Source organism: Mus musculus, chromosome 5 (assembly GCF_000001635.26).
Source record: "Mus musculus strain C57BL/6J chromosome 5, GRCm38.p6 C57BL/6J".
In the NCBI taxonomy this organism is placed as follows: domain Eukaryota; kingdom Metazoa; phylum Chordata; class Mammalia; order Rodentia; family Muridae; genus Mus; species Mus musculus.
Window position 1 is genome coordinate 135,765,231 of NC_000071.6, and position 27,651 is coordinate 135,792,881.

The 27,651-nt window shown below is 49.3% G+C and overlaps 2 protein-coding genes and 1 long non-coding RNA gene across 27 annotated transcripts in view; 2 read left to right on the plus strand and 1 right to left on the minus strand.

Moving 5' to 3' along the window:
• The window catches only part of Styxl1 (serine/threonine/tyrosine interacting-like 1), a 31,205-nt gene extending 18,011 nt beyond the window's left edge, over positions 1–13,194 (minus strand). For 2 of the 23 annotated variants that reach the window (XM_006504511.2, XM_017321143.1), the window contains exons 1-4: positions 6,479–7,533; positions 5,026–5,132; positions 3,624–3,685; positions 421–586 (exon numbers count right to left, since the gene is read on the minus strand). In XM_006504511.2, coding sequence (XP_006504574.1) covers positions 421–586; positions 3,624–3,685; positions 5,026–5,132; positions 6,479–6,522 — 379 coding nt within the window. In that variant the 5' untranslated portion in view covers positions 6,523–7,533. Of the gene's footprint in view, positions 1–420; positions 638–3,623; positions 3,686–5,025; positions 5,135–6,478; positions 7,534–12,693 lie in introns of those variants that run through there. The other 21 variants (XM_006504519.3, XM_017321152.1, NM_029659.4 and 18 more) reach the window with 20 other exon arrangements.
• Positions 7,583–12,754, plus strand: Gm30205. 3 transcript variants are annotated; one of them, XR_003955808.1, is made up of 5 exons: positions 7,583–7,729; positions 9,226–9,502; positions 9,747–9,838; positions 9,974–10,040; positions 12,692–12,754. It is a non-coding gene; the product is annotated as a predicted gene, 30205 (long non-coding RNA). The 3 variants fall into 3 exon arrangements; XR_003955810.1 differs by having other exon boundaries at positions 9,226–9,298; XR_003955809.1 differs by lacking the exon at positions 12,692–12,754 and adding an exon at positions 10,337–11,118.
• A 224-nt stretch (positions 13,195–13,418) lies between the features above and the next one.
• Positions 13,419–25,156, plus strand: Mdh2 (malate dehydrogenase 2, NAD (mitochondrial)). Its single transcript, NM_008617.2, has 9 exons — positions 13,419–13,571; positions 18,075–18,243; positions 18,954–19,037; positions 20,699–20,808; positions 21,003–21,128; positions 22,311–22,388; positions 23,971–24,070; positions 24,396–24,547; positions 24,847–25,156. Exons 1-9 carry the CDS (start codon positions 13,506–13,508, stop codon positions 24,976–24,978), a joined length of 1,017 nt encoding a protein of 338 aa, NP_032643.2. The 5' UTR covers positions 13,419–13,505; the 3' UTR covers positions 24,979–25,156.
• Positions 25,157–27,651: the final 2,495 nt, after the last annotated feature.

Below are 27,651 nucleotides of genomic sequence, written 5' to 3' on the forward strand. Positions count from 1 at the left end.
CAGGGACAGGTGGCTTCCTGGGACTCACTGGCCTGTCAGTCTAGCCTTCTTGACAATCTCCAAGCCAGTAGAGACAGTCCTAAAAAACAAGGCCCTTGAGGACTGACACCCGAGGCTGACCTCTGGTCTCCACAGGCCTGAGCACACACACAGACACACATACAAAGAAGCAAGCTAGAGAAATCACCCTGCTCTCCTTTGTTTCCTCAGGTGATGTGATCACAGCCACACAAAAACAAGAAATACGTACTGTCCACTATTATTTGTGTGGTTGTAAAAACCTACTGGGAAGGCTCAGTTGGCAGAGTGCACTCAGGAAGCAGAGGGAGGTTTTCCAGACAGCTGGGGCTAAGGGTGTGCACCCTCACAACTCAGCTTGAGAGACCCTTTTTCAAACACCACCAAAAGGACAAAAATTACCAGTGTCCTCCTCCTTGTCCTCTCTTTCTACCTCCTCCTCCTCTTCCTCCTCCTCCAGCTGCCGCCGTATGCACAGCTCCAGGGAACTGGTGTTGCTGTCGTACACGATGCAGTATCTCACACACTCCAGGTCTACGGACTCCGGGATGAGGTACTGATGATCTCGCTGAGGAAACCACAAACACGGGCTGCTGCGGAGCTCACCTGGCTACTGTCCCTGCACAACACCCAGATGAGCCTGAGGTTGGTTGGGGGTCCTGTCCTCCTTCCCCTCATGACTCATGAGCTGGGAACCCCATTAATGGATGGGAGTGGCTCTAGAATCCTGGAGGGTCCCCCCTATGTACCACGAAGAAGGACAAAAGCAGGTCACTAAGCTGGAGATGGCCTGGCTGGAGAATGGCTGGTCCATGACCAGACTCACAGCCCGCCAGAGTTGCTGTGGCTGGATGAATGGGTCCCGAAGCAGAAGCCCCAAGTGAGCGAATGCCACCAGAACTGTGAGATGGATTGAATGCAGGCTACGGGACAGCAGGACTGCCATGACAGAGCACCTGACAAGAGCAGCTTGTGGAAGGAAGGAAGGAAGGAAGGAAGGAAGGAAGGAAGGAAGGAAGGAAGGAAGGAAGGAAGGAAAGAAGGAAGGAAGGGTGGGTTCATCTGGCTCACAGTTTAAGGGTACAATCAGGTGTGGTGACAGATTGTGAGGTGGCAGCAGAAAGATGAATGCTGGCACTCAGCTGGCTTTCTTCTGGGGGACAGGTAGAGGGGTCGAGACAGGGTTTCTCTGTGTAGCCCTGGCTGTCCTGAAACTCCCGCTGTAGACCAGGCTGGCCTGGACCTCACAGAGACCCTCCTGCCTTGCGTCCCGAGTGCTGGGATAGAAAGTGTGTGCCAGCACCACTGACCTCATCAGCTCATTTTGATTCAGTCTGGCTCCAGCCCAGGGGATGGTGCTGACCACACTCAGGATGAGTGTCCCACCTTATTTAACCCACTCGAGAAACCCTGCCAAGATATGGCTGCAGTTTTGTCTCCAAGATGATACTAGATTCTACCATGTAGCCACTGTTAATCATTAGACTAATATACCTTGTGAGCTTCTAGAACAATCTCTGGCATGTGACAGACCTTAAATGTATGTTTCATACACATGGATGAAGGGCGAGCATTCTACCATGAGGTAGAGTTGCATTGGTGAGTGGCAGAGTCATGAGGGGCTGGGTCACCATAATGTAGGTCCCAAGAGTGAAAATAAAAGATATTGTGCTTTCAGTGTGAAATGTCTTCCACAGGCACAAGTGTCCCCAGATGATGACACTATTTTGGGCAATTATGGAACTTTTAGCAGGTAAAGGTAAAGCAGAGGGAAGTGCCAGACAAAGTGGGTCACAGGGGATAAGCCTTGAGGGTTTTCAGTCCAGCCTCATTTCTGGTTCATTCTTTGCTTCCTGACTATGGACAAAATGTAACCTGGTGGCTCACGTGCCTGCTGTCATGCCTTCCCCACTAGGACAGGACTATATCCCTGAGACTGTAAGGTAAAATATCCTTCTCCCTTCCTCCCTTTCCGCTGCAGTTGCTTTTGCTGATGTAATGAATAAGAAAGGTAACTAATAAAGATGGTGAGCTCACCTAGGGAGGGGGTGAGGTCACCTGGGGAGGGGTGAGGTCACCTAGGGAGGGGGTGAGGTCACCTGGGGAGGGATGAGGTCACCTGGGAGGAGGTGAGGTCACCTGGGGAGGGGGTGAGGTCACCTGGGGAGGGGATGTAGTCTAGACGCATATATGTACTAGACACATACAGGAACCTAACAGATGTTGTAGAACGCAAGGATTCCTGACTAGATGACAACACAGAATGCAGCCTTCACTTGCTCTTAGTGTCCCTTATGAGCCCCCATCCCTAAGGGAATCTGAGCCCAACATTGCCTGTTACAACCTGGCCTATCTGATGCAGAAGTCCCAAGAGAGGACATTCAGGGGGCTATGACAACAGAATTTTGTCAAGGCAGGAAGTTAAGGGCCACAGAGGTCTAGACTTACAAGGATCTCTGGAACACAAACGGGAAAAACTCTATTTGTCTAAAAGCTCAAGAGAATATTCAGGAGGATGCCTGCGGCAGGGTGTTGGTCCTGGCTGAGGCAGGAGGATCGTGAGACTCAAGACAGCCGAGACTACATAGCAAGACTCTGGCTAAGAATAAATAAGAATAAGGGTCAGTGAGATGGCTCGGCAGGTGAAGGTACTTATAAGCCTGAGAACCTGAGTTCAGTTCCTGGGACCCACATGTAGAGGTTATCTTCTGATCTCCACCAGTGTGACAGGGTCTGGCCATGCCCAGATATATACCACCCTCACCTCCACACAGAGAGAAATGAGAGAGGAGGATAATACAGCGAGCTGGAGAGACCACTCAGCAGCTAGCACTTGCTACACTTGAAGGGAAGTGCAGCTCCCAGCACCTACTCTGGGCAGCTCACATCTTCCTGTAGCTCTAGCTGTGGGGACTCGATGGACCCAGTGTGCTCTTCTGGACCTTGCAGGCACCTACACGCATGTGCACACAAGCACAGACACATATGATTTAAAAATCATAATAATGCAGTAAAAACTTTAAGAAACATAAAGTAGAAAGAATAATGTAATTAAAAAATCTAAGAATCCTAAGGTTATCCTAAAAGAAGATAACTACCATCCTTTGGTTTATGTGTGCAGGTGGGTGAGCATGCGCACACATGCTCATGAATGATCAAATAATACACACATACACACACACACACACACACACACACACACACACGGCAAACAAAGGTTGGTACATGTTCTGGGCAGAGGGAAGGCCTCTCTCTGGTCACCAGTATTTACCAACAACCTGTACTGACCACCTACCAGACAGCAGAGACTAGACAAAGTAGACACAGCACCAAGCTCACAGGCATCCCGGAGGACGCAGAGAGCAGATGCACGGGGGCTGTATGGACCTTCTTTCCCAGATCAGACACCAACGACTGTAGGACACGTTGCCCTTAATAACAGCAGTAACAGGGAGTAAGTATCCACCAGGATGAGCTCTGGGGATGTGGGAGGGACTCAGGGGCCAAGTCATTCCCACCACCCTGTCCCTCACAGTCGACGGCACTCTCTGGATCCAAGACAAAACGTTCCTTCCCTCTGCTTCCCGTCCTCCTCAGCCTGATACCTTCTTCACTCTGAGGGCAGTGATCACATGGCTCTCGTCATACTGTCGTTTTGATCGGACATCTGGGGAACAAAAGGGTTGAACTCAGAACTGGACACGTGAAGGGACATGAGAACACTGGTGGGCAGGTGAGTAACTGTTCACTCAAAACACAGCTGTGGGGGCTGGAGAGATGGCTCAGTGGTTAAGAGCACTGGCTGCTCTTCCAGAGGTCCTGAGTTCAAATCCCAGCAACCACATGGTGGCTCACAACCATCTGTAATGGGATCCAATGCCCTCTTCTGGTGTGTCTGAAGACAGTGACAGTGTGCTCACATATATAAAAAGAAAACTTAAAAACAACAACAACAAAAACCCCACAGCTGTGATCTCAGCATCTAGCGACTGAAGGAAGGACTGACAGGAGGTGTGAGGATTGTGAGCAAGGGCTACATAGTAAGATTCTTATCTTTAAATAAATAATCACTGTATTTCAGGGGTGGGGGCTGGTTACATGCCACACAAGTGGAGGTTAGAGTCAGTTCTCTTTCCACCATGTGGTCTCCAGGGACTAGACTCAGCCTTGACAGCAAACACCTTTACCCACAAAGCCATCTTTGTGGGGTGTTCAAGATAGGGCTGTTTCTCTGTATAGCCCTGGCTGTCCTAGAACATGTTCTATAAACTAAGCTGGCCTTGAACTTCAGAGATCCATCTGTCTCTGCCTCCCAAGTGCTGGGATTAAAGGTATAACACCACCAGCAGCTAGCTGACTTCTTCATTTCTTTGAGATGGAGTCTCACCATGTAACCCAGGTAGGCTGGAACTGTTGAGTGCACTGCGTTGGGCCCACGGGCCTGAGCCACCATGCTGTGCAGACCTGTCCTTGATCTGGTCTTGAGCTAACTTTCAGGTGCTGTACCGTCAGCTGCAGCACCCTGTGCCTTTGCATGTGTGTGTGGTGTATGTATCTAAGCAGAAAGAGTGTGGAGGTGCGTGTACAAGCATGTGCACACGCTGTGTGCCTTCCTCAGTCACTCTCTACCTTATTTTCTGAAGCTAGGTCTCACAGAACCCAAGCTCACCTTTTCGGAGTTTAGTTAGCTGTCTGCCCAGTGTATCCCATTCCCCTGTCCCGAGTTCTGGGACTTTTATATGGGTGCTGGGGACCAAACGCTGGTGTTCACCATTGTACAAGTACCATATTCACTGAGCCTAATCTCCCAGCCTTTCTACAGGCAGCCTTTTGAACCAACCATTCATTTCCCCCTCCTGAAACTCTGCTAACCTTCAAAAAGAAGTTTGCAGGCCACTGTTCTCAACATACCTGTTGGTTAGTACTGTGCTGATGTTTGTGTGTGTGGTGTTTGTGTTGTTGTATATATTGGTGTGTTGGGTTGGTGTGTTGTTGTTTTCTACTTACCCAGTAAACAGAGGTAGTTGGGCTCAGCCAATCTGGACAGCTTGGAGACCTGATTCAAGATGTTATAGAGTTCTGTTGGCTCGCAGAAAAGCAGGTCAGCCATCCTACTGGGAAGATTCAACAATGTACACATTTAACAGACGTCTTTCTATTTAGATGAATGCCAGAAAATGAGACTGAATTAAACACTTCAAACACTGGACATCGGGCTGGGGCTATAGTTCGATTGACAGAGTGCTTGCCTAGCATTTGTGAATCACAACATATGAATATGCAAATTAACACGAATATGTAACTGTATCACAACATACAAAGCCATATACTACCAAGGAAACTGTAAATGGTTACTATTTCATTTCTTCTCTCTACTTGTGTGTGTGCATCTGTGTGTGCGTATGCAAGCCCTGGGACTTGAGCCTAGGGTGCATGCTAGGCAAATACCCTGCCCCTGAGCTACCAACTCAACAGCTCTTTTTTTAAATTATTATTAGCAAACAATGAGCACCTGTTCAGCTAAGCCTTAGAAATAACCACAGAAGGCAAGGCAACCTCATCAAGGTTTCTGCCCAGCAGGAAATGCAGCTATGCAGCTATACAATGACATAACTAGGAAGTGCACCATAAGTGACTGCTAGGGCTGGGCAAGGTTGTTTAGTGCAAGAAAGCATGCTGTGCATGCCTGATGACTTCAGTTTGATCCCATGGTAGGAGAGAATGGACTCCTAAAAGTTGTGCTGTGGTAGCCATGTACATACCATTACACACACACACACGCACGCACGCACGCACACATGCGCACACACACACTTAAATCTTTCATTTTCTAGGTGCTTTGCCTGCCTGTTTGTATTTGTACTTACTATGTGTATGCTGTGCTCATGGAACCCTGAAAAGGCTGTCAGCTCCCCTGGAACTGGAGCTATGGACAGTTGTGAGCCATTGTGTGGGTGTTAGGTGCCTCTGCAAGAATAATGAATGATGGTAGCCACTGAACCATGTTTCCAACCCCTAGTAATTAGGTGCGGGAGAGATGCCTTCGTGGTCAAGAATGTATAATGCTCTTGCAGAAGATCCTAATTCCCACTGCCTGTGAATCTAATTTCAGGGGGTCTGGCACCCTCTCTGGCCTCCACTGGCACTTACATGTGTATATACCCACACACAGACACACACGAATACATAGTTTAAAATAAATCTTTCAAATGTTTTTTTAAAATAGATTTTATTTATATGAGTACAGTGTAGCTGTCTTCAGACAGACCTGGAAAGGGCATCAGATCCCATTACAGATGGTTATGAGACACCATGTGACTGCTGGGAATTGAACTCAGGACCTCTGGAAGAGCAGTCAGTGCTCTTAACCACGGAGCCATCTCTCCAGCCCTCAAATGTTTTAATATTATGGTTTGAGTATGAGATGTCTGCCACAGGCTCACAGTTGAATTCCCCTTACCCAGCTGGGGACTGGTTAGCGGCATCTACAGCAGTGCTGCTCATCTGAGATGCCAGGAGGCTGGATGGACAGACGAACGGGGAGGGAGAAGAACACTCTTCTCATGGGAGCAGGAGTGAGCTGGGGCATAGGAAGGTCAGGAGGGTCTGATGAAGCTGCAGCGGGAGAAGAACATGGGGCTACTGAACAGCGCTGTGGGTTGTGCTAAGGATCTGACATCAAGGCTGATGCGTATGAAGCTGGCTCCTTTTGAGACAGTTAGTCCCCACCATACTGTTTCCAAAATGGATGGACACACACAGCAGCTTCCTGTAGGAAAACACCTTCTAGAAGGGTTCATCAAGGAGACCCGAAGGGCAATGTGGAAGAGAAACTGAGTACAGGGGAGTAATCTCACCACTTGAGCTGCTGATGCAATGCTCTGAGAAGCCAATAGCCAGTGCAGGAGAGATGGCTCAGCAATGAAGAGACTTTGTTGCTCGTACAGAAGACTCATCTGTTCCCAGCACCCACACAGTGACTCCCAACCATCTGTGACTCCAGTTCCAGGGATCCAATGGCTCCCGAGCTCCACTGGCACAGGGCACACATATGATGCACATACATGCATGCAGGCAAGACACTCATACAAATCAAATAATTCTAAAAAGCTGCATCAAAAGTCAATCTCTTCATCAAAGACTTCAATTCCCACATGCGCACATGCACATACACAAAGGTTAAGCCCAAAGAAACTATCTAAAGGGACAATGGACCAGTCACCACTGGTAGGAGATATAAGAAACCATGGGCTATGGCTTTGAAAACAAAAAGCCTGGGATGTAGCCATGCCCAGCCAGGAGAACTCTAGGCAGCAGATACTCATGAGAGCACTGTTCAGGGAAATGCATCTGTCAGAACTCTCCATGGGAACTTCTTGCCCCATCTCAACTTTTAACCCCACCCCACCAACAGTGGGTGGTCAGAAGCCACAGTTCACCTGAAATGGGGAAGAGAATTAAGGAAGAGAGATAAGGAAATTGTGAAGCCAGACACTCTAGTTCCCAAATGCGGGTGCTTTAAAAAAAAAAAAAAAAAAAAAAAAAAAAACAGGAAACATGAAGGTCACGGTGAGGGTAAACCTGGTATCTAGAGACAACCCAAACGCTGCCAGGATTTAAAGAATGGTGAGACTGAGATGACTCTGGGGAAAAGTGCCTGCCACCAACCCTGAAGACCTGAGCTTGATTCCCAGGATCCGCATAATGGAAGGTGAGTGCAGATTCCCCAAAAGGTGATGCTGCGTGGAGGGAGAAAGACTAATGGTGTTGCTGGCATGCTCTATTCAGCTGTTGCTCTTCCTGTTCCAATCTCTGTGTTAGAGTGGTCCTGAACAAAGTCCCCTCTTTATATAATTAACAACATGCAGATCTGGGTAATGAAGAGAGCTCATAAGGGGGAAAGCTTTCTTCTGGCCTTACTAACACAAAACAGTACACACAGACACAGGCAGAAATGATTGCCATATCTCCACGTTCCAACAGACTGCAGGGTTGGAGGACACGGCTTTCCAGTGCCTCACTGCCTCCAGCACATGGTCACAGACCTGGTCATCACAGCTCATACATAGACATATTGTTCTGAGTCAGGGGCATGAAAGAATCACAAAGAAGAAATAGGAAATGAAGTACAACCAAGGCCGTGCCTTCAGCTGAGTTTGTATGAAGGAAGTCCAAAGTGAAATGGATTACAATGCCTCTCTTAGGGGTTAATTGGGTCTGACCAGGTTCAATACACAGTATGCAAGCAGGGTGAATAGTTACATGTGATCACAAAGCACACTACTAACTTGGTTACACACTGGGCCAAAATTTGATTTGTAAAGGCAATTTTTAAACATACTTCTCAATTCTCATATTCCCAGACTTCTCTGACCTTCACACATGCCCATGACATGCTAATGCCCACACACATATGTACAGAATAGAAATAAAAATGTAATTAAAAAATTTTTTGGAGAGCCGGGCAGTGGTGGCACATGCCTTTAATTCCAGCACTTGGGAGGCAGAGGCAAGCAGATTTCTGAGTTCGAGGCCAGCCTGGTCTACAGAGTGAGTTCCAGGACAGCCAAGGCTACACAGAAACCCTGTCTCGAATAACCAAAAAAAAAATTTTTTTTTTTTTTGGTAAAGATCCAAGTTGATGGAGAGATGGCTCAGCAGTTAAGAGCACTGACTGTTCATCCAGAGGACCCAAGTTCAAATCCCAGCACCCACATGGCAGCTTACAAGTGTCTGTAACTCCAAGGTCTAATAATTTCCCACAGACATACACGCAAGCAAAACACCAATACACATAAGGTGAAAAAAGATCCAAGCTGACTTTACAGATGCACTGTCCTTTGTTTCATTTTGTTTGTTTGAATTTTAAAAGTAGGGCCCTGCCTCAGCCTCCTGAGTCTGGGGATGGCCTGAATTATGCCTAGGGGTGAAGCACTGAGTGCGGAGCCTTCCATAGAGCCACAGCTTGACACAAAATCAGAACAATAACCTTGGTGATGGAGGGAGGCAGACAGAATCAGAATACAGAAATGTTTTTCAGCAATCAAATCATTCCAGATGGGCTGGGTGGAAGGGCCACTAGATAGTAAGTTACTCCTTCCTAGACACAGAGTACAGAAGGGTACAGAGGGGAGGGAGCCGAGGGGGGTACAGAGTAGAAAAGGGATGACTGCAGTTTCTCATGCCCACGGTATTTCCCTTGTGCAGGCAGAGAGTGATCTTGAACTCCCGATGCTACTGAAGCCATCTCAGACCTCCTGAGTGCCCGACCTACAAGCATGTAAGCACTGCCGTGCCGTTTATGTGGCTGTGCTCTATGTGTTTACGTGTTTTACGTCAACTTGAAACCATCAAGGGTCATTCTGGAAGAGGGACCCTCGATTGAGAAACTGGTCTGGAGGTCCAAGCTCGCTGTGAGCAGTGCCACCGGTTGGTCCTGGGTGCTATAAAGAAGCAGGCTGAGCAAGTCACGAGGAGCAAGCCAGTAAGCACTGCTCTTCCACTGCCTCTACATCAACCCCTCCCCCGACTTCCCTGGAAGATGGGCTATACACTGTTAAGATGGGATAAACTCTTCCCTCCCCAAGATGCTTTTGGTCCTAGTGTTTTATCAGAGCAATGGAAACCCTGGACAGTGGGGCTGGGGGGAGGGGGGAACCCAGGGCTTTATGCATAACTGGGCAAGCACTCTACCACTGAGCACATTCCTAGTCTATTCCTCTCTATAGGGATGGCTTCAGCTCCGGTGTCTGTCTCGTTGATTTCTCTTCTTGCTGCATGTCCCCATCACATGACCTGCCCCCTCTCAACAACTCAACAAGTAAGCTCAGTTCAGCCTCAAATGTAGCTCTTTTCCAAGTCAGTCTTTCGTCCACACAACCCAACTTCCCCTTTGACCTAGATACACTTTCCCCAGCCCGACTCTCCACAGTCATTCATTTGTTTGTTGAGACAGGCTCTCACTATGCATCTCTGGTTGGCTTGGAACACCTGCCTCTGGCTCCCTAGCACTGGCATCAAAGGTATGTACCACCATGCCTGACTCATTAAGAAACAATTTAGTTTTGTTATTATTTATGTGTATATGATTATGTGCAATGTGAATACAAGAGCTGATAGAGGTCAGGAAAGGGTATTGGACCCCCAGAACTAGAGCTATTAGGCAGGTGATTGGCTCAAGAGGGTGCTGAGAACTGCTTAGGTCCTCTGCAAGAGCAGTACAAACTCTTAACCACTGTGCCACCCACATCCTTTTTTATTTTCATTAGTTTTGAGACAGGGTCTCATGTAGCCCAGGCTAACCTCAAACTCTCTCTAGAGTCAAGGACGACCTTAAATTCCTGGTCCTCCTGTCCTGCATGTACCTTCTAAGTGCTGGGAATGAAGGTTGGCACCACATGAGGTGCTAAGGAGCCAACCCTGGACTTCACGCATACTAGGCAAGTGCGCTACCAATCACTGTCCATCCCCAGCCCCTCCACATCCCTGTCATTTGTACCTCAGACCTGGTTAACCACCAACTCTCTCTTACCCTCTCTGCCCTTGAGACCAGCCATACTGGTCCCACTCTGCCTTCTAGCTACCCCTTCCTTCACATTCCAACCATCTCATTGTGTAGTTTCCCCACATCTCCCAGCCACTCCATCATTCCCTGTGTCCTCAGGCCCTGGGATCCTTTGTGTTTAAATCAAGTCCTGTTTCCTCCTAACATGCTTGTGATGATCTCAAAAGCTTTGTTAGACACACCCCAAAGAAGCAGCTCCAAGGTTCCTGGCTAGTTTTCAGGGGCCCTGAGCACCTGATGGTTCCAACCTCCTCTAATCTCAGTCAACTCTACCAGAATTCACCAGGGCCCACTCTCAGAATGGTCTCAAGTTGGACGAACAGAATGAGACAAGCTCAGTGGGTACAGTGCTTGCCTACCGTTTGCAAGGGCCTGGATTGCATCGTCAACACTGCATAAACTGGGTACATTGATGCAAGCAACACTCTGGAATTAAGAGGCAGGAAGATCAGGAGTTCAAGGCCATCCTTGGCTACCCAGAAAGTATGAGGGCAGCCTGGGGTACATTATACCCTGCCTTAAAAGTAATAATAGCATACATAAAATGTGGTGCATCCTTTAATCCCAGCACTTGGGAGATAGAGGCAGGGGGATCTCTGAGTTCATCAGTCCAATCTACAGAGTTCCAGGAGAGCCAGGGCTACACAGAGAAACCTCGTCTCAGAAAACCAAAATTAATTAATTAATGATTAATAAATACATACTCCCTGACCCCTAGATGACGTCAGAAAGTTAAACAATTACCAGAGCATATTCTTCAGAGATAAGATCAAGGGCAGTGCTTATCCATATATCCCCACCCCAATAGAAAGCATCTCCTGGAACACAAGGCTACGTCTTCCTGTCTCCTCCTTTCCCTTGCCTCTCCATACTTGGCACTATTGAAGAATCAGCAGCATGGGCCCTGGAGATTGCACTCAGGCTTGGCAGCCCGCTTCTCTGCCCACTGAACCATTACCAGCTCAGACAAGAGGCACTTCCCTCCTCCAGGGCTCCCACTAAGACCCACCCAGTCTTCTGGCAGGTCTGTTTAAGTGGCTCATCCTCTGGAAGGTTCTTTTAACATGACCTCCGTTCCAAGCCCATTTCCCCAGGTTCGCATATCACTTCTCCAAATGTTGCTCAGATGCCCACTAGATTCTGCTCCCCAAAGGCCAGGCAAGAACCGGGGGAGGCATATCCGATTCCAGACGGGGCTGGTAGTACACTTTATCCATCCAGCAAAGAGGTAGAGGCCAGGGAAGAGAGTCGGCCAGCCATCGCCAGCTCTCGTGTGTGGCTATGCTCTTTGGTTCTCGTTTGTTACCACCAGCAGCCTTGCTTTCTCTGTCACTGTCCCCAACCAGACTGAGTCACTGAACTTGCTACCATCCTGCTTCAGCCTCCAGGTCCCTGGGAATACAGGCCTGCTCAAGGACAGCTAGGACACTGAACTTATACTTTATTGCTGGAGAACTTCACATTCATGCCAAGTGTTTTTGAACAAATCCAACCAGTTCCCTCCCTTCCAGTTCCTTCTCTAACCCCCTCCCCAACTTTTTGTTTGCATGGTTGTTATTTTGTTTTTTGGTTTTTTTTTTAACAGAGTTTCATGTTGGCCTCAAACTCACATCAATCCTTCTGCTGCAGCCTCCGGAATATTTTTTATGTGTGTAGCATGCGTTCGAATGTATGTAGGTGCATATATGTGCACGTCTGTATGTGTATGGGTCCTTACTTTTACATTTTTATCATTTTAAATGTTTATTTCTGTGTCTCCGTGGGTACCTGCACACGAATGCCTGCGGCAATGGCTATGCCTGAAGCTAGAGTTTCAGGGGGTTGTGGGCCACCTGCTAGCGTCTCAGGATCGAAGCTCTGCAAGAGCAGCAAGTGCTCTTAACCAGAGTCATCCCTCCAGCTCTGATCCTGAACTTTAGAATAGTTATTATTTTTTTAATCGTGTGTTGTGCGGATTTTAGTAAGAAAGGAAGGAAAAGAAGGGGGGAGCAGGAAAAGCAAGAAGAAGAGTTGCAGAACCGTGCTCCCTGCACTGCTGGAGAGTTTGAGGGGTAGAGACAAGCCCAAAGCCTGAGGCACGGTCACCAAACGTTTCTTCCTCCGTCCCAGACCTAGGATCGCGGTCCTGCACATCGCCTGGTGCCATGACAACGCGAGTACTCGCTCCTCCGAGCGGGTTGTGTGAGAAGCCTGGAACCTCAACAAGGCTCTGTGTAACTTGTCGGAAGGGCGGCTCTGGAGGAAACAGGTGGGGAGATGCTGCCCACCCCGCCCCGGGACGCCCCGGGACCCCAGCCGGCCTCTTCCAGGGGGCAGGAAAGTTGGGCCTGGCTGAGGTCAGGAGCTCCGGGGCCGCCTGACCTGCTGCGCGACTTCTGTCAGGCTCCCCGGCAGGACGTCCGACCGGAGCCCCACCTGGGATAACGGGTACTTCTAACCTAGAGCCTGTCCTCCGGGCGAGCGCTCCAAGAGTCCTTCTAGTACCGGGTTGCTAGGGGCGGTCCCAAGATTCCGCCTAATCCTGGTGACCGTCTGTCCTAGCGCTAGGTCCCGGAAGTGGGCAAAGCTAACGGTGGGGAGGGGCGGGGCAAGGGGCGGGGTAGGAGGCGGGGGAAGGAACGGCCTGATAAAGTGAAGCCGGGCCTCTCTCGCGAGATCTCGGAAGTGGCCGGAGCCCAGAGATGACTTCTTTGGAGCCGGAGAGAATCGTGACGTCAGGCCTCGCTCGCCGGGTCTAGGGCGTGCTAGACAAGGAACCACACGGCCGAGCCTGTCTCGCGAGATTTGGCTCAAGCTTCTTGCGCTTCTCTCGCGAGATCAGGTGGCTCTGGACCGGGCGGCCACTGCGCAGAGTGGAGGTCGTTGGAGTCACTCGTCTTCTTGTAGCTCCTGCCAGTAGCTCCGTGTCCCGCCCGCCCTAGCCATGCTGTCCGCTCTCGCCCGTCCTGCCGGCGCCGCTCTCCGCCGCAGCTTCAGCACTTCGGCCCAGGTACAAGGGGCTGCCTGCCTAGGAAGGAACTCCGGGGGCGGCACACGCGTCCCCGGAGCTCGGCGTTTCTTAACCATCCAAGGCTCACTCTGGACGTCTGGGCCGCCCGGCTCACATCCCGACCAACATGGAAGGGGGACAGAGTCAGTCCAGGTTTCCTCCATAGTCTGCGCTCCACGTAGGTGCAGAAGCCGAGGCTCGCGGTCCGGATGCGAGTTGCATTATATGCAACTTTGCATTGCTTCGACTTAACTGATTTTCTCCTTGAAGCCTCCATGGATGTGAGGCACCAGGAGAGAAATAACGCGGACGTTAACTTCGTAGTGCCGGGGGCTCCGAGGGTGGAGAACGGATCAGGGTCACAGTAGTTTGGGAGATTCGATTGAAATTAGCACAGTCAGTGGCCTTCCCGCCCAGGGATTGCTTGCTTTATGTCCGTTTATGTGGACCAGGCTGGCCTCGAACTCACGGAGTCCAGTCTCTGCCTCAGTACCGGCATTAAAGATGTGCATCAAGCATCGTTTTTCAGAGTGTGTGTGGTGTCATGTGCACATGATTGTACAGAGGCCAGAGAAGGACATCGGTGTCTTGGCCATCACACACTAGACCAGCGAGCGGTTCTCAACCTTGGGATCGAATGACCCTTTCACAGGGGTCCCGTAGCAAATGTTTACATTACGACTCATAACCGTAACAGAATTTCAGTTACGAAGTAGCAATTTTATTTTTAAAAGTAATTTTATGGTTGAAGGGTTCACCTCAACATGAGGAACTGTATTAAAGGGTTGCAGCATTAGGAAGCTTAAGAACCCCTGTTGTAGACTTTATTTATTTATTTATTTATTTATTTATGAGAGTGAGAAGGCCTTTGATGAACCTGCCAGGCAGGGGAACCGGGCTTTGAACTCAGGTCCTTATGCACTTACCCACTGAACCATCTCCTCCACTGGATCTCTTTTGAATTATTCTTGGAGGATCATCCTTGCTTTGGGTAGACTTGGCCTAGGACAGTTACAGCTAAGCTATTTATAGTCAATCTTCTCCTGGGCCAGGGCCTCTTTAACTAGTGCATGTCGGAATCAGTAAAGGAGACCCAGGATCGTGTCAAGAGGGCAGGGTCAGTATTTTTTACAAATCTCTAGCAAAATTGATACAACCAAGGCTTGAGAAACAATTACCATGCTCCGGAGGAGAACTGATCATTCCAGGGAAGTCTACATTTCTTACCATCTAGGTCAGGTCTTCCTGTTTCCCATTCAGTCCATTCATTGAAAAATAAAGATGCAAGGGGCTGGAGAGGTGCTCACAGTTAAAAGTGCTTGCTGATTTTGCAGAGACTAGAGTTTGGTTCCCAGGACCCAAGGCAGGTGACTCCAACCACCAGAGGGTCTGAAGCCTTCTTCTGCCCTCCGTGGGTACCTGCACATAAACACACACACCAAAAAATAATCCAGCTAACATATTACACCCTGGGTGTGGTGATGCATGCTTGTAACCCCAGCCACTCAGGAGTTCCAGACAGGAAGATTAAAAGTTTGAAACCCGCCCCGGTGACTTAGGAGGACTCTGAAAAGAAACTAGCACTAGGGTATACATAGTTCAGTGGTAAACACATGTGAGGCATGCACAAAGCTCTGGGTGCTCAGATACAAAGATGAATGGGAAGTCTGGGGTGGGTCACAGACGAGTTAACCTGAACAGTAGAGTAGGGTTAGCTCAGCAGAGATGGTGAATAATAGTGTGGTTAAGTGCCGTGTGGGGGTGGGGGGGGGTGTGTGTGGAGGATGGAACTCGGGCCATACTCATGCTAAGCGAATATTGTGCCACTGAGGAAGGAAGTTGAGATCTTTTTAGTTGGGGGAAGGGCCGTGTGGGTCTGTGCGTGTGCACATCACAGCACAGTAGCATGCAGAGGACAACTTGCTGGAGTCTGTTTTTTCATCGTGTGGGAAAGATTCGAGATTGAACTCATGTCCTTGAGCTTTTGAAGCAAGTGATTTTACTTGCCTAGCCATCCCACAATCACAGGACCAGCATCAGGAATGTGACATTTCAGTGACAACCAGAAGAAAGCATAGATTATCTGTAGAAAGAATTGCAGGCAGGTGGATGGAGACTGTCCAGCATATGGGGCAGGGAGATGTGGAATAATAAAAGGAGGAATGGAGAGAACCCAGCAAGCCTTGTAAAACCTTAAAAGTGAGGTACCATTTTGAACAGAGCAAGTACTTGGTAGGTAGGGGAGACAGGTAAGGGGTCACTGTGATGTGACTCTGTAGGTATGGTGAAAATCGGTGGAGCTCACGGAATTTGCTGATCGGATAAGGGAAAGTGGAGTCGTGGGTGGTGGTAGGGTTTGGTATTTACTGAGATGAGGAAGAGTTCTGGAAGAGCTTGCTAGAGGTAGCACTCAGTGGCGGCATGCCTGTCTGGAGTCATCTAGGGAGGGGCTGGTGGTGTGGCTCAGTAGGAAAGCCCCTGCCTAGAATCCCCAGTGAGGGTCTGGGGGATGTGGCTTGGTGGTACAGTGTAAAGACTTTGGAGAAAAAGCAATCGAGGGTATTTTAAAAAATTCAGTGGCTTGGCTTTCAGTAGATTTAGAAACACAAAAAGAAAATACCAGTAGCTCTTGAGAAAACAGTGGAGTAAATCCAAAGACAACGGGCACTAAGGGTGTTTGGGCTGTGCTGTCTCAATGGAAAAATGTAGTCAAGGGCTTCAGAGTGACTCTCCCCCACCCCATGTGTTTATTTCTAATCTGTATGTGCGTTCGTGTAGTAGAAACACAAACCTAGAAGTTTTAGTAGAAACAAACCTAGAAGTTTTGAACAGACTTAGATGTTGAAAGCAGAAGTTGTGAATGAATTGTGTTACGGTTCTGTCCATCCTCAGTATAGTTGCTAGGCAGTGGGCAGTTGACAGTGACTCTGGGCTCTCAGCAAAGGTCAGTGGAGTTGGAAGGAACCACCACACTAGTGCCTTGGAGAAATCCCACTGGGGTGACAGTGACTCAGGGTAAAGGAGTTGGGAGACAAGGAGACAGGCAGGTTGGAGGCCAGGTTCTTCATACACTGGTTCCTTTTTAGGGTTTTGGAGACAGGGCCTCTCTGCACAGCACAGGCTGTTCTCTAACTCAGAACTCTCCTGCCTCTGCCTCCTGCCGGGACTATAGGTGTGTATCCCCTTTTCTTCTTCCAGCTCTCAGAATGGAACCCAGGTCTCCTACGTGCTTGGCAAGCACTCTATCACTGAGCCCCACCCCAACCTTGGGCTTTGGGTTTTGATAACTGAAACCCATTATTACTTATTACAGCATTAATTACTGTCTAATTACATTTCCTGCTGTGTAGCCCTGTGGCCTCCACCCACAGGGCCAGCCAGCCTTGGACTGAAAACATTCAAAAAAGAAAAAAATAGGAACTGAAGAGACAGCTCAAAGGTTAAGAGCAGTTGCTGCTCTTCCAGAGGACCTGAGTTTAGTTCCCAGCACCCACACTGGGTGTCTCACAACTGCTCTGATGCCCTCTGTGGTCTGGACACGCACATGCATGGATGACATGCGTTCCTGCAGATACATACGTAACATACATAAGTAGGAATGTAGAAGTCTTTCAAAATATATTACTTGCATAGTGAACATGTGCAAACTTTTCTTGTTGTTATTCCTTAATTCTGTTTTCACAGGCCTCTGCATATTTATATTGTATTAAGTGTTATAAGCAATCTTTTTATTTTTAACTTTTATTACATGTGGCTATGTATGAAGGTCAGAAAACAGGTTCCTGGAGTTGGTTTCTTGCTCCACGTGTGGGTCCTAAGGATGGAAATCAGGTCCTCTCCTTTCCAGCAAGCACCTCTACTTGCTAGGTTATACTGCCAGTCCACAAGTCATCTTGAGATGGTTTAGAGTACAGGTGCACGGGGCTGAGGATGGAGTTCAGTAGCAGAGCACTTGCCTAACCAGAGCAGAGCTCTTGGTTCAATTCCAGCACCTCAAAAGTGCCTGTGGGGAGGGAGGGAGCAGGAGAGGGGATTGGAGAGCAGACAGGAGGATGTGTGTCAGTCAGTGGTACACAGTGCTACCGCTTTCTGTGGGTGAGTGGGGATCCTGGAACAAGTCCTCGTGGTGACAGGAATAGTTCTCTTCCAGCTTTCCTACCTCACTCTTAGTGCAGTAAGAGGCTGCTGCTCTCCAGTAATGTGTAGTTCTTAAACCGCAGATCAAAGGTAAGGCTGCTGTCATGGGTCCAGCTGGCTGCCCAGGTGGAGCTGCCTTGTTATCTTGTAGAAAAGACATTTGGCATCCTGCTATCTCTAGGCTTGTGTTCTCTCCACTTGAATTTGGACTTTGGAATGGAGGTCCAGAGCTCTTCCACAGCAAAACTGGTTGATATGGCTGCTGAGTCTTGCTTGGGCATTTCGTCATCTTAGAGCCCCGTGCCATGGTTTTTGGAGTGCCCTGCTGGTTCTGTCTAAAGTGTGCATCTCTCTGCTTTTTTCTAGAACAATGCTAAAGTGGCTGTCCTGGGAGCTTCTGGGGGCATTGGGCAACCCCTTTCACTCCTGCTGAAGAACAGCCCCCTAGTGAGCCGCCTGACCCTCTACGATATCGCTCACACACCTGGTGTGGCAGCAGATCTGAGTCACATTGAGACCAGAGCAAATGTGAAAGGTACTGGGCGTGGCTGCCTTGGAGACTCCACCATGTTCCCTGTAGTAGCCAGGGTCTGGGTTGAAAACAGGATCATAGGTGAACCTGAGGGCTGCAGGCTCATTTTAGAGTGACATTGCACAAATGCCCAGATGACTGCATTGTTTTAGACTTGGGTCTACAAATACCTAAGCTGTGGTGTTTTTTAGAAAAGCAACTTGTGGGTGGGTCCTTGCTGGGTAAGCCTGGTGGCTCAGGTTCATTCCCCAGAACCCACATGAAGGTGGAAGGAGAGAGCCAGTTCCAAAGAGTTGTCAGCCCACACATGTGCTGTGATTGCACATACACACCCACCCCCATAATAATAAATACTTTGTTGTAGAAGTTTGAAGCAGGCTACCTGTCACCCCAGCACTTGGCAGGGTTAAGGCAGAAGGATCATGGGTTCAAGGTCACCCTGGGCTATATATTTGAGACCTTGTCAAAAAGACTCAGGGTGGGGGTAGAGCTTAGCATGCATGAATCCCTGGGTTCAATTTCCACCACTCAGGAGGTGGAGACAGGAGGATCCTAGCTAGTTTCTGTAGAACTAGTCTGTCCAGAGGGGGCTCTTCCCCTTAGACAGGGCCTGGCACCTCACAGATGGGACCCAGCAATTGTGTGCTCTCCCCTCACATGTGGCTTCCCTGGGCTCGGAAAGGTGACACTGCCCTAATGGGGTATTCTTCCAGGCTACCTTGGACCGGAGCAGTTGCCAGATTGCCTCAAAGGTTGTGATGTGGTGGTCATCCCAGCCGGAGTGCCCAGGAAACCAGGTGTGTGGGTGGGTGTGGGGTGGACAGAGGCTCAGCTGTTACGGGCACTTCCTGCAGTGCGAGAGCACCTGATGGAGATCCCAGCTTCCACAGTGGGCCGCTCACAAATGCCTGTGACTGCAGCTCCCAGGGAGCCAACACCCACCTGCATCTCTGCAGGCCACCACATACAAATACAATGTTTTTATTAATGAATATTCTAAAGCCTGGCCTGAAGTGGCCTCACACAGTTGAGAAGCGCGCGCGTCCTGCTGACGCTGTGGCTTTACCCCTCTCCGTCTCCAAAGGCCTCCTCTCTGTCCAGGGGAAAGACCACATGTCCACCTGGTGTCAGCCAGCTCCATCTTAGGACTCCTGCTACCCTTGATGGGCCTTCAGGATGACTTCGTGGTTAGAGATGGTTGCCACCAAGCCTGACACCTCAAATTCAGTCCCTGGTACCCACATTGACAGGGACTTTATTATCGTCATTTTCATGGGCTCTCTACTTTAGCTCCTATGCATATAGCAGTGCAGCGCTATTGCTCTGAACATTTTGGGCTTTTGGGATCTTAACAAATATTTCACTAATTGTATAAAACAGTTTGTCTATAGGACTGAGAAGAGCCTATAGCTCCATTCTCGCACATTAAGGTCATTTTAGTGAGTTGCCCTAACCTCTAATTTCTAGGAAAAAATTAAAACTTTTCTTACCTTCTCTGAGGGTCTTGTACCCCAGGCTGGGCACCAGTTGAGGGGTTCCTGCAGGTGTCAGAGAGGGAAGTGGGGCACTTGAAGAGATGAGAATGAAAACCCAGTGCAGATTGGCTTCATCAGCCTGGATCAGCCTGCAGGGAGCCTAAGCCAGGCGCTTCACTGTCCGAATGCTTAAAACACAGGACAAGCTGGGTGTGGTGGCGCACGCCTTTAATCCCAGCATTGGGGAGGCAGAGGCAGGCAGAGCTCTGACTTTGAGGCCATCCTGGTCTGCATAGTGAGTACCAGAACCGCTCAGGACTGTTACACAGAGAGAGAGCTTGTCTCAAAGAAGTAAGCAAAGAAGTAAGTAAGTTAATAAAATAAGTAATAAAATAAAAACTTTAAAAAAGGTACAGTTTGGGGAAAGTTTCCAGGCAACTGGGAGTCCAGTTCCAGGGCACAATAAAGTTTGACTACATGGAGACTCTTACAAATTACATTTGATTGTGAGGGTGGATTCTATAACTGAAAGGCTGGTCTCTAACTGAGCACAGAGGTCAGCAGCCGGAAAGTACATGTGACCTCTCCCCTCAGGATGGGTAAAGGTCGAGGGAGGGAAGAGCCTGGGACAGTCATTCTTGGTAATTTGGGTGAGGTCTGCCTCTAGATAGCCGAAAGGTCACCAGGCCATTAGAAAAATCCACTCTCAGCGCCACAGATGAAATGCAGGTATTTGATTTCTATCTCCTTCATTGAGGAGACACTCCTGCATGATTCCTGGTTTTCTTAGTGCTTATATGTGAGTACAAGACCTCCCAAAAGTGGAAGGTGGGGGCCAACTCCCACAAGTTGTCCTTTGACTCTCTCACACACATACTTACACTCACCATGACATGTTTGCACACAGAGGAAAAAATAAACATGTAATTGTTTTTGAAATTTCATAATGTTGTATGTGGCTCTCTCACCCTGGATCATCCCAGGAATGACACGGGATGACCTGTTCAACACCAACGCTACCATTGTGGCCACCCTGACGGCTGCCTGTGCCCAGCACTGTCCTGAAGCCATGGTTTGCATCATTGCCAACCCAGTGAGTACCAGGGGCAGGGCTCTTTGAGTGCATGGGATGGCTGGAGGGTGCCAGAGAGCAGGCGTCTGTGCAGGGGTGTGGCTTTGTTCATATGCTGTGGCTGCCTTGCCTGTCCTTGCAGGTGGCTTACTGCTATTGGCAGGGCCTGTTGCTGGGCTCTGCTGTAAGCTGACGTCTGTCTCATGATTTTTTAGGTGAACTCCACCATCCCCATCACAGCAGAAGTTTTCAAGAAGCACGGTGTGTACAACCCTAACAAGATCTTCGGTGTGACAACCCTTGACATCGTCAGAGCGAACACGTTTGTGGCAGAGCTAAAGGTGAGGGAGGACCCTGTGGGTGACTCAGTACCTGTTGTCTGAACTGCACATGGGAGGGCACAGAACATGGCAGGAAACATGGCCCCGAGAGTTCCGTCTTTGCAGCCAGTGTCAGTGTTTTTTGTAGGCGGTTAGGCAGTGGACCCCACAGGCTCAGACTGGCCAGCTACTGCCTGGCTTAGTGTGCTCTCTGCCCTTGACCTCTTCCCTCTGCATCAGCATTCAGACTCTAATCTACCCTTGGATGGTAACCACCTGTCTCATATGCCATGCCCTGGAAAAACTAGATTTATCTGCTAGTCCTTACACATGGTGATAAGGATCAGGAAAGTTCCAGAACAGCAAGCACTCTTAACCACTGAGACACTCTTAATCAGCCAGTGTCTGCTGACGGACGCCTTTCACACCCTGCTTGGCGGGCATTCCGCTTGACTGTGTACATCTCACTAGCAGCCCTGCTGCCTTGAGCCTGTGCTTTTGCTGTCCAGCCACAGTGTGGGGAACAGGTGTAGATTCTCTTAAGTTTTGGGGAAAGAACTCTATCTGGGACAGGGTGGGAAGGACACTTGTTGGGGTTTTTCATAGTGACCTTAGCATAGGAGTGTTGCTGTCCTCTGGCTACCTGAGGATGTCATCAGGTGTCTAGCAAGGTGGACAGTACAGTTTGGCCTGTGACAGAGGAGCCTGTGGTGGCCCCTTCACAAACTGACTGTCTTAGGGTTTCCATTGCTATAAAGCAACACCATGACTAAGGAAACTCTTATAAGGACAGCATTTAATTGGGCTGACTTACAGTTTCAGGGGTTCAGTCCACTGTTACCATGGCAGGAGCATGGCAGCATCTAGGTAGACAGGGTGCTGAGGCAGCGAGGAGCTGAGAATTGTACATCTTGATCCAAAGGCTGCCAGAAGAAGACTGTCTTCCAGGCAGCTAGGTTAAGGGTCTGAAGGCTCATCTGCACACATCCTCCAACAAGGCCACATCTCCTGGGCCAAGCATATTCAAACCACCACACCGTCCCTCCCTGCATCTGCTCACAGTGACTGATGATGTGACAGGGCCAGACTCTGAGTCCTCCTGGTTCTTTCTGAGCATTCTGGGTTTCCAGTCTGTGTGCTTTGGGTGACTGTGGCTCAGGGAACTGGTTAACAGTTAATCAAGCTTCCTGCTTTGCTGAGTAGGGTTTGGATCCAGCTCGAGTCAACGTGCCTGTCATTGGCGGCCACGCCGGGAAGACGATCATCCCCCTGATCTCTCAGGTGCGTGACTGCAAGAGCTCTCTCTTAAAAGACAGACGCCTTCTTAAGGCTGCCTTGAAGCCCTCAGAACAGTCTGGACAAGGGGAACTGGCCTCTGGATTGTGGAAGGATTTCTGCTGCGGCTGGAACCCAACTGTCTGGGGTTTTCCTGTTTATCCGCTTTGGGGCTGGATGTTGTCAGAAGCAGCAGGCTCTAGCACACTGGGAAACAGCCCATGAGATCAAAGCAGGCACTATAGAAGGCCTGGTGTGAGAGGGGACAGCTATAAATTCCCACTTTGGGGAGGTGGTGGCAAGAGGATTAGGAGTTCACTCTTGCCATCCACCGGCTGTGGGATGGATTTGTTGCCATCCTGGGCTACATCAAGCCCTATAGTAAACAAAAAATCCAGCAGTTGATTTGAATTGAATGGTGATAAGAGTTAGTGTCATTTAATGAGCTCTATAAAAGCTCTGTAGCCCCTGAATATGATGTACTAAGGATCATATCTGTGGTACGTAGCATACTGTATAAATGAACCAAGAGGAAACTTGGCGTCCACCCTGAGTATTAAGACTCTGCAAGGCCAGGCCTGGAGAGATGGGTCAGTGGATATAAATCTAAAACAAAGTTTTCTTCAAGCTCAATTGTGGCTGCAAGTCACAAAAGGGAGAGCTGGTTGCAAATGGGGCGAAAGAGAAGAGATGGGAGAAACCTGGGTGCGGACCAAAGGTGAGGGGATCCTTGGGTGGACAGACTACGCGGAGTCGAGGGCTCTGCTGCTCGGTGTGTAAAACCTCTGGCAGAGTAAGTGGTGGGAAGATGGTTCAGTCAGTGAAGTGCCTGCCATCCAAACACGAGGACCTGAGTCCCCAGCGACCATGTGAAAATGAGCCAGAGGCAAGGCTATCATGCTAGTGCCCGGGAGGAGATGAGAGGATCTCTGGGCAGTCAGCCTAGCCTAGTCGGAGCTCTGAGTTCAGTGAGAGACCCTGTCTCAAAACACACATAAGCTGGACAGTGGTTGAAGACAGCTGACATCAACCTCAGGCCCCGCAATGTATATATGTGTGCACACACAAGTAATTAGGGTGGCTGTGCATGGCGGCTACACAGGGAGGTGGAAGCAGGAGGGTCAGGTATTCTTGGCTAACTCTTGAAAACAAGGCCAGCCTGGGCTGCATAAGATCTGTCTCAACAACAACAAAGTGATTTTTAGCCGGGCGTGGTGGTGCACGCCTTTAATCCCAACACTCGGAAGGCAGAGGCAGGTGGATTTCTGAGTTCGAGGCCAGCCTGGTCTACAGAGTGAGTTCCAGGACAGCCAGGGCTATACAGAGAAACCCTGTCTCAAACAAAAAAAAAAGTGATTTTTGCCTTTGTCTAAGAAAGGACTTTGGAGTCTTTGTGGTTGAGTGGCAGGACCTCTGTTTGGCATGAAGGAGGCCCTAAGTTACATCCCCAAGAAGAAATGAAGCCTGGTTTCTTTTTGCAGTGGTGCTGGGATGGAACACACTGTAGCGGGGGGATTGGGCCAGGCCTGGGGTGTGTGGAGGGGCTCGCACCAGAAAATGCTCACATAGTCCTTGGCTTGCCCTGCAGTGTACCCCGAAGGTTGACTTTCCCCAAGACCAGCTGGCCACACTCACCGGGAGGATCCAGGAGGCTGGCACAGAAGTCGTGAAGGCCAAGGCTGGAGCAGGTAGAGTCCCAGGCATCCCTAGGGGTAGTAACACCGACACTGAGGGCCAGGACTTTTTGGGTGACAGAGAAAGGCTGGTTGTCCCTGGGTACCGAATGGGTGCTTCTCTCCATGGTGCATCTGCCTTTGCCTGAAGAGAAGGTTCTAGAAGGCAGCTCAGTTTTCTGTAGGGTGAAGGTGACTGTAGATTTGGAGACAGTGAAGTGCGGAAGTGCAGCCCAGAATACCCCCCCCCCAATGAGTGTGGGGTGCAGGTGCTTTCCCGGCAGCACTATTGGTATCTGGCGTCTGGTGCTGGCAGTGCTGACCCACTGTTCTCTCCCAGGTTCTGCCACTCTGTCCATGGCTTATGCTGGAGCCCGCTTTGTCTTCTCCCTCGTGGACGCCATGAACGGGAAGGAAGGAGTCGTTGAGTGTTCTTTTGTTCAGTCCAAAGAGACGGAATGCACTTACTTCTCTACGCCCTTGCTCTTGGGGGTGCGTATCCAGGGCGAGCCCACATCACTGCCTGGGGACCTGCTTGGCTTTAGGGGAGGAGGAACAATGTCACTTAGAGCAGAGCTGTGCAAGTATAGCTTGGGGAATGTGGCAGCTGTGAACGGCTGTCAAGGCCAGGCCACAGTTGAAAGAAAAGGGCTTTTGGGCTGGTGTGCAGCTAAGGTGCAGTCCTTCTGCTTAGAACCCTCCAGTGAGGGACTGGCCGTGTGACCTGGTAGAGCTCTGCGCTGCCAAGCTAGAATGTGGTTTCACATGTCACCGTTTCCCTTCTCATTCAGAAAAAGGGCCTGGAGAAGAACCTGGGCATTGGCAAGATCACTCCTTTTGAGGAAAAAATGATTGCCGAGGCTATCCCTGAGCTGAAAGCCTCCATCAAGAAAGGCGAGGACTTTGTCAAGAACATGAAGTGAGAGGTGTGAGCCTCGAGCAGCAGCAGCAGCAGCATCCTAACTTATTCAGCATCATGTCTTTGGAACCACTTGAGAATCTAGTTTGCGTTGATGGAGGGTGTTGAGTCAGCATCAGCATCTCTTCCAAATTATGTCTGGTCTGTTGATAATGACAGTAAAGCAGGCTCTGATTTTCTTTTTCAAGGTCTCTGTAGATTTCCTTTTCCATCAGCTCACTAATCAGGAATAGAGTCTATGGTTGGGTGTGGTGGCTCACACCTTGAATCCCAGCACTCAGGACACAAGATGATCTCTGATTTCAAGTCCAGACTGGTGTATATACTGAACTACAAGCCAGCTGAAACTACATAGGGAGACCTTATCTCAAAATAATAACATCAACAAGAACTAGCGGCTATTCCCACGTTAGGCAGAGGCCCCTGAAGAGTCAGAGAAGTCTAAGGCCAGCTTAGCGGTGCATGCCTGTCACCCCAGCTACTCTGTGGAGGGTGAGGCAGGAGGGTCTAAAGGCCAAGGCCTGCCTGCACTGCAGAGTTAAGAGCAGTTCCAGGCCGCTGAGGGAGGGAGACTGTCTCAGAACATTAGAGCAGCAGGGTAGAGCCCAGCTATAGAGCAGTAACCTATGATTAGTGGCATGGCTGGAATAGAGTGCTTCCTAGCATGTCTCTTAAGATCTGTCATGCTTTTAACCATCAATTTGACACAGCCTAGAGTCACATGAAAGGGGAGTTTTCCAATTGAGGGATTGCCCTGTTTTGTGTAATTTTAAAAAGCACTAGCTCATTTGACCCTGGGCTGCTGTTCTCCCTGCTGTCCCTTCTCCTCCTGCCCACTATGCTCTGCAGATGGAAAACACTAGACAGTAAATATTTTAAAACTAGCTAGATAGTTGATTCTTGTCAGCTAACCTATTCTAGCCAACCGCCAGGGCAGAGACTGCCATTTCCAGCCCCCCAAGATCTTACATGGTTGTTTCATCCTCCCTGTCCCTTCTCCTCCTCCTGGGACCCAAAAGTCCCACCTTTTTCCCTTCACCCAGCAATTGACTTCTGCCTCCTTTATTGTTACAATCAAGAACCAATTTGGATATCAACACCTCCCTCTAAGTTACCCAGATTAAATGTGCCTGCAGGCAAGTCTATATGGCATTGCCTTAATTGTTAATTTTGTTGGGAGGCCCTGCCCACTGTGGGCAGCAGCATTCCCTGGACAGGTGGTCCTACAATGAAGGAAAGCTCACTGGGGCTAGAGGGAGCTGGTTAAAGGCCTATACTATTCTAGAACCTAGTTTAGTCACCAGCACTCATACCAGACAGTTGACAGCTGCCTGTAACTCCAACTCCAGGGGGACCTACAATGCCTCTGGCTTCTGTGAGCAAAGGTGCAGGTACAAATAGCCACACAAACACTGAAGATAGTAGTTGGGTATGGTGGCACACCTTTAGTCCCAGCACTCAGGAGGTGTGGCAGACAGATCTCTATGAGCTCCAGGCTAACGTGGTCTTCATAGTTCCACTACAGAGTGAGACCCTGTCTCAACAGAACAAAATAATCTTTTAGAAATTTGGCTGAGTGTAAGCTTTCTGCCCTTGTTTGGCAGTGAAGTGAGTTCCTTGGTCTGAGGTAATATGTGGAATGGCAAGCAGGCCTGCTATCAGGTTCCTGCCTTGAGCTCCCTCAAATGATAGCCTGAGACCTGGAAGTTTAAGCCACATAAGCCCTTCTTCCCTGAAGTGTTTTTGGCCATGGTGCTTGTCACAGCAGCAGAGAACAGACTGGATCAATTCCTAGTGCCACCAAAAATAAAAGGTCTGAGGAGCAAGTTCATGGTCAGCCTGGCTTACATAGTGCAGTCTGCTCCAGGAGGGGAGAAACAGAACCACCTCCTTTGTGCCTCAATTCTGCAACCTTCCTTTCACCTGACAGGCTGGAGCTAAGGTCTAGTGATCTCTTGGTTGTGGATGGTCACTGCTCATATTTCAGGGCTGCCCCATGGGTGCTGGCATAGGCTGGGATAGCTCCAGGCCCTATTTCTTTCTTTTTTTTAAGATTGGTACTGGAGGGCTGTTGGGCTGTTGAGATGACTCAGGGGTTAAGAGCACTGACTGCTCTTACGTAGGTCATGAGTTCAAATCCCAGCAACCACATGGTGGCTCACAACCATGTGTAATGAGAAAATTAAAGGCCTGGTGCGAGAGGGAAGTGGGGAGAGGGGGAACAACTGATGCTGGAGAGCAAACGCAGGTTCTCATTCTTGCATGACTAGTCAGCGCTCTACTTGACTGGACCATCTGCCCAATCCTGGTTAGTCCTTTTTTTTTTTTTTTTTGTATAGACTTTATTATTAAAAAATCCTTTAAGTAAATAAAAGTATCACACACCCAAAAATGTAGACCCAAAGTCCATATAACTTAGTGAACTTATGCACAGTTAGAATTGGTATTAGAGGGGGCTGGTAAGATGACTGCTCTTCCGAAGGTCCTGAGTTCAAATCCCAGCAACCACATGGTGGCTCACAACCACCCGTAATGAGATCTGACACACTCTTCTGGTGTGTCTGAAGACAGCTACAGTGTACTTATGTATAATAATAAATGAAGCTTGGGCTGGAGCAAGCAGGGACTGAACGAGCGGTATTGACCAGAGTGAGCTGAGGTCCTAAAAATTCAATCC

Bases quoted from the DNA above. Each gene is read 5' to 3' on its own strand.
- Mdh2 (NM_008617.2), top strand. From the start codon at position 13,506: ATGCTGTCCGCTCTCGCCCGTCCTGCCGGCGCCGCTCTCCGCCGCAGC. The intron at 13,572-18,074 runs GTACAAGGGGCT...GCTTTTTTCTAG, and splicing joins GCTTCAGCACTTCGGCCCAG to AACAATGCTAAAGTGGCTGT. The intron at 22,389-23,970 runs GTGCGTGACTGC...CTTGCCCTGCAG, and splicing joins TCATCCCCCTGATCTCTCAG to TGTACCCCGAAGGTTGACTT.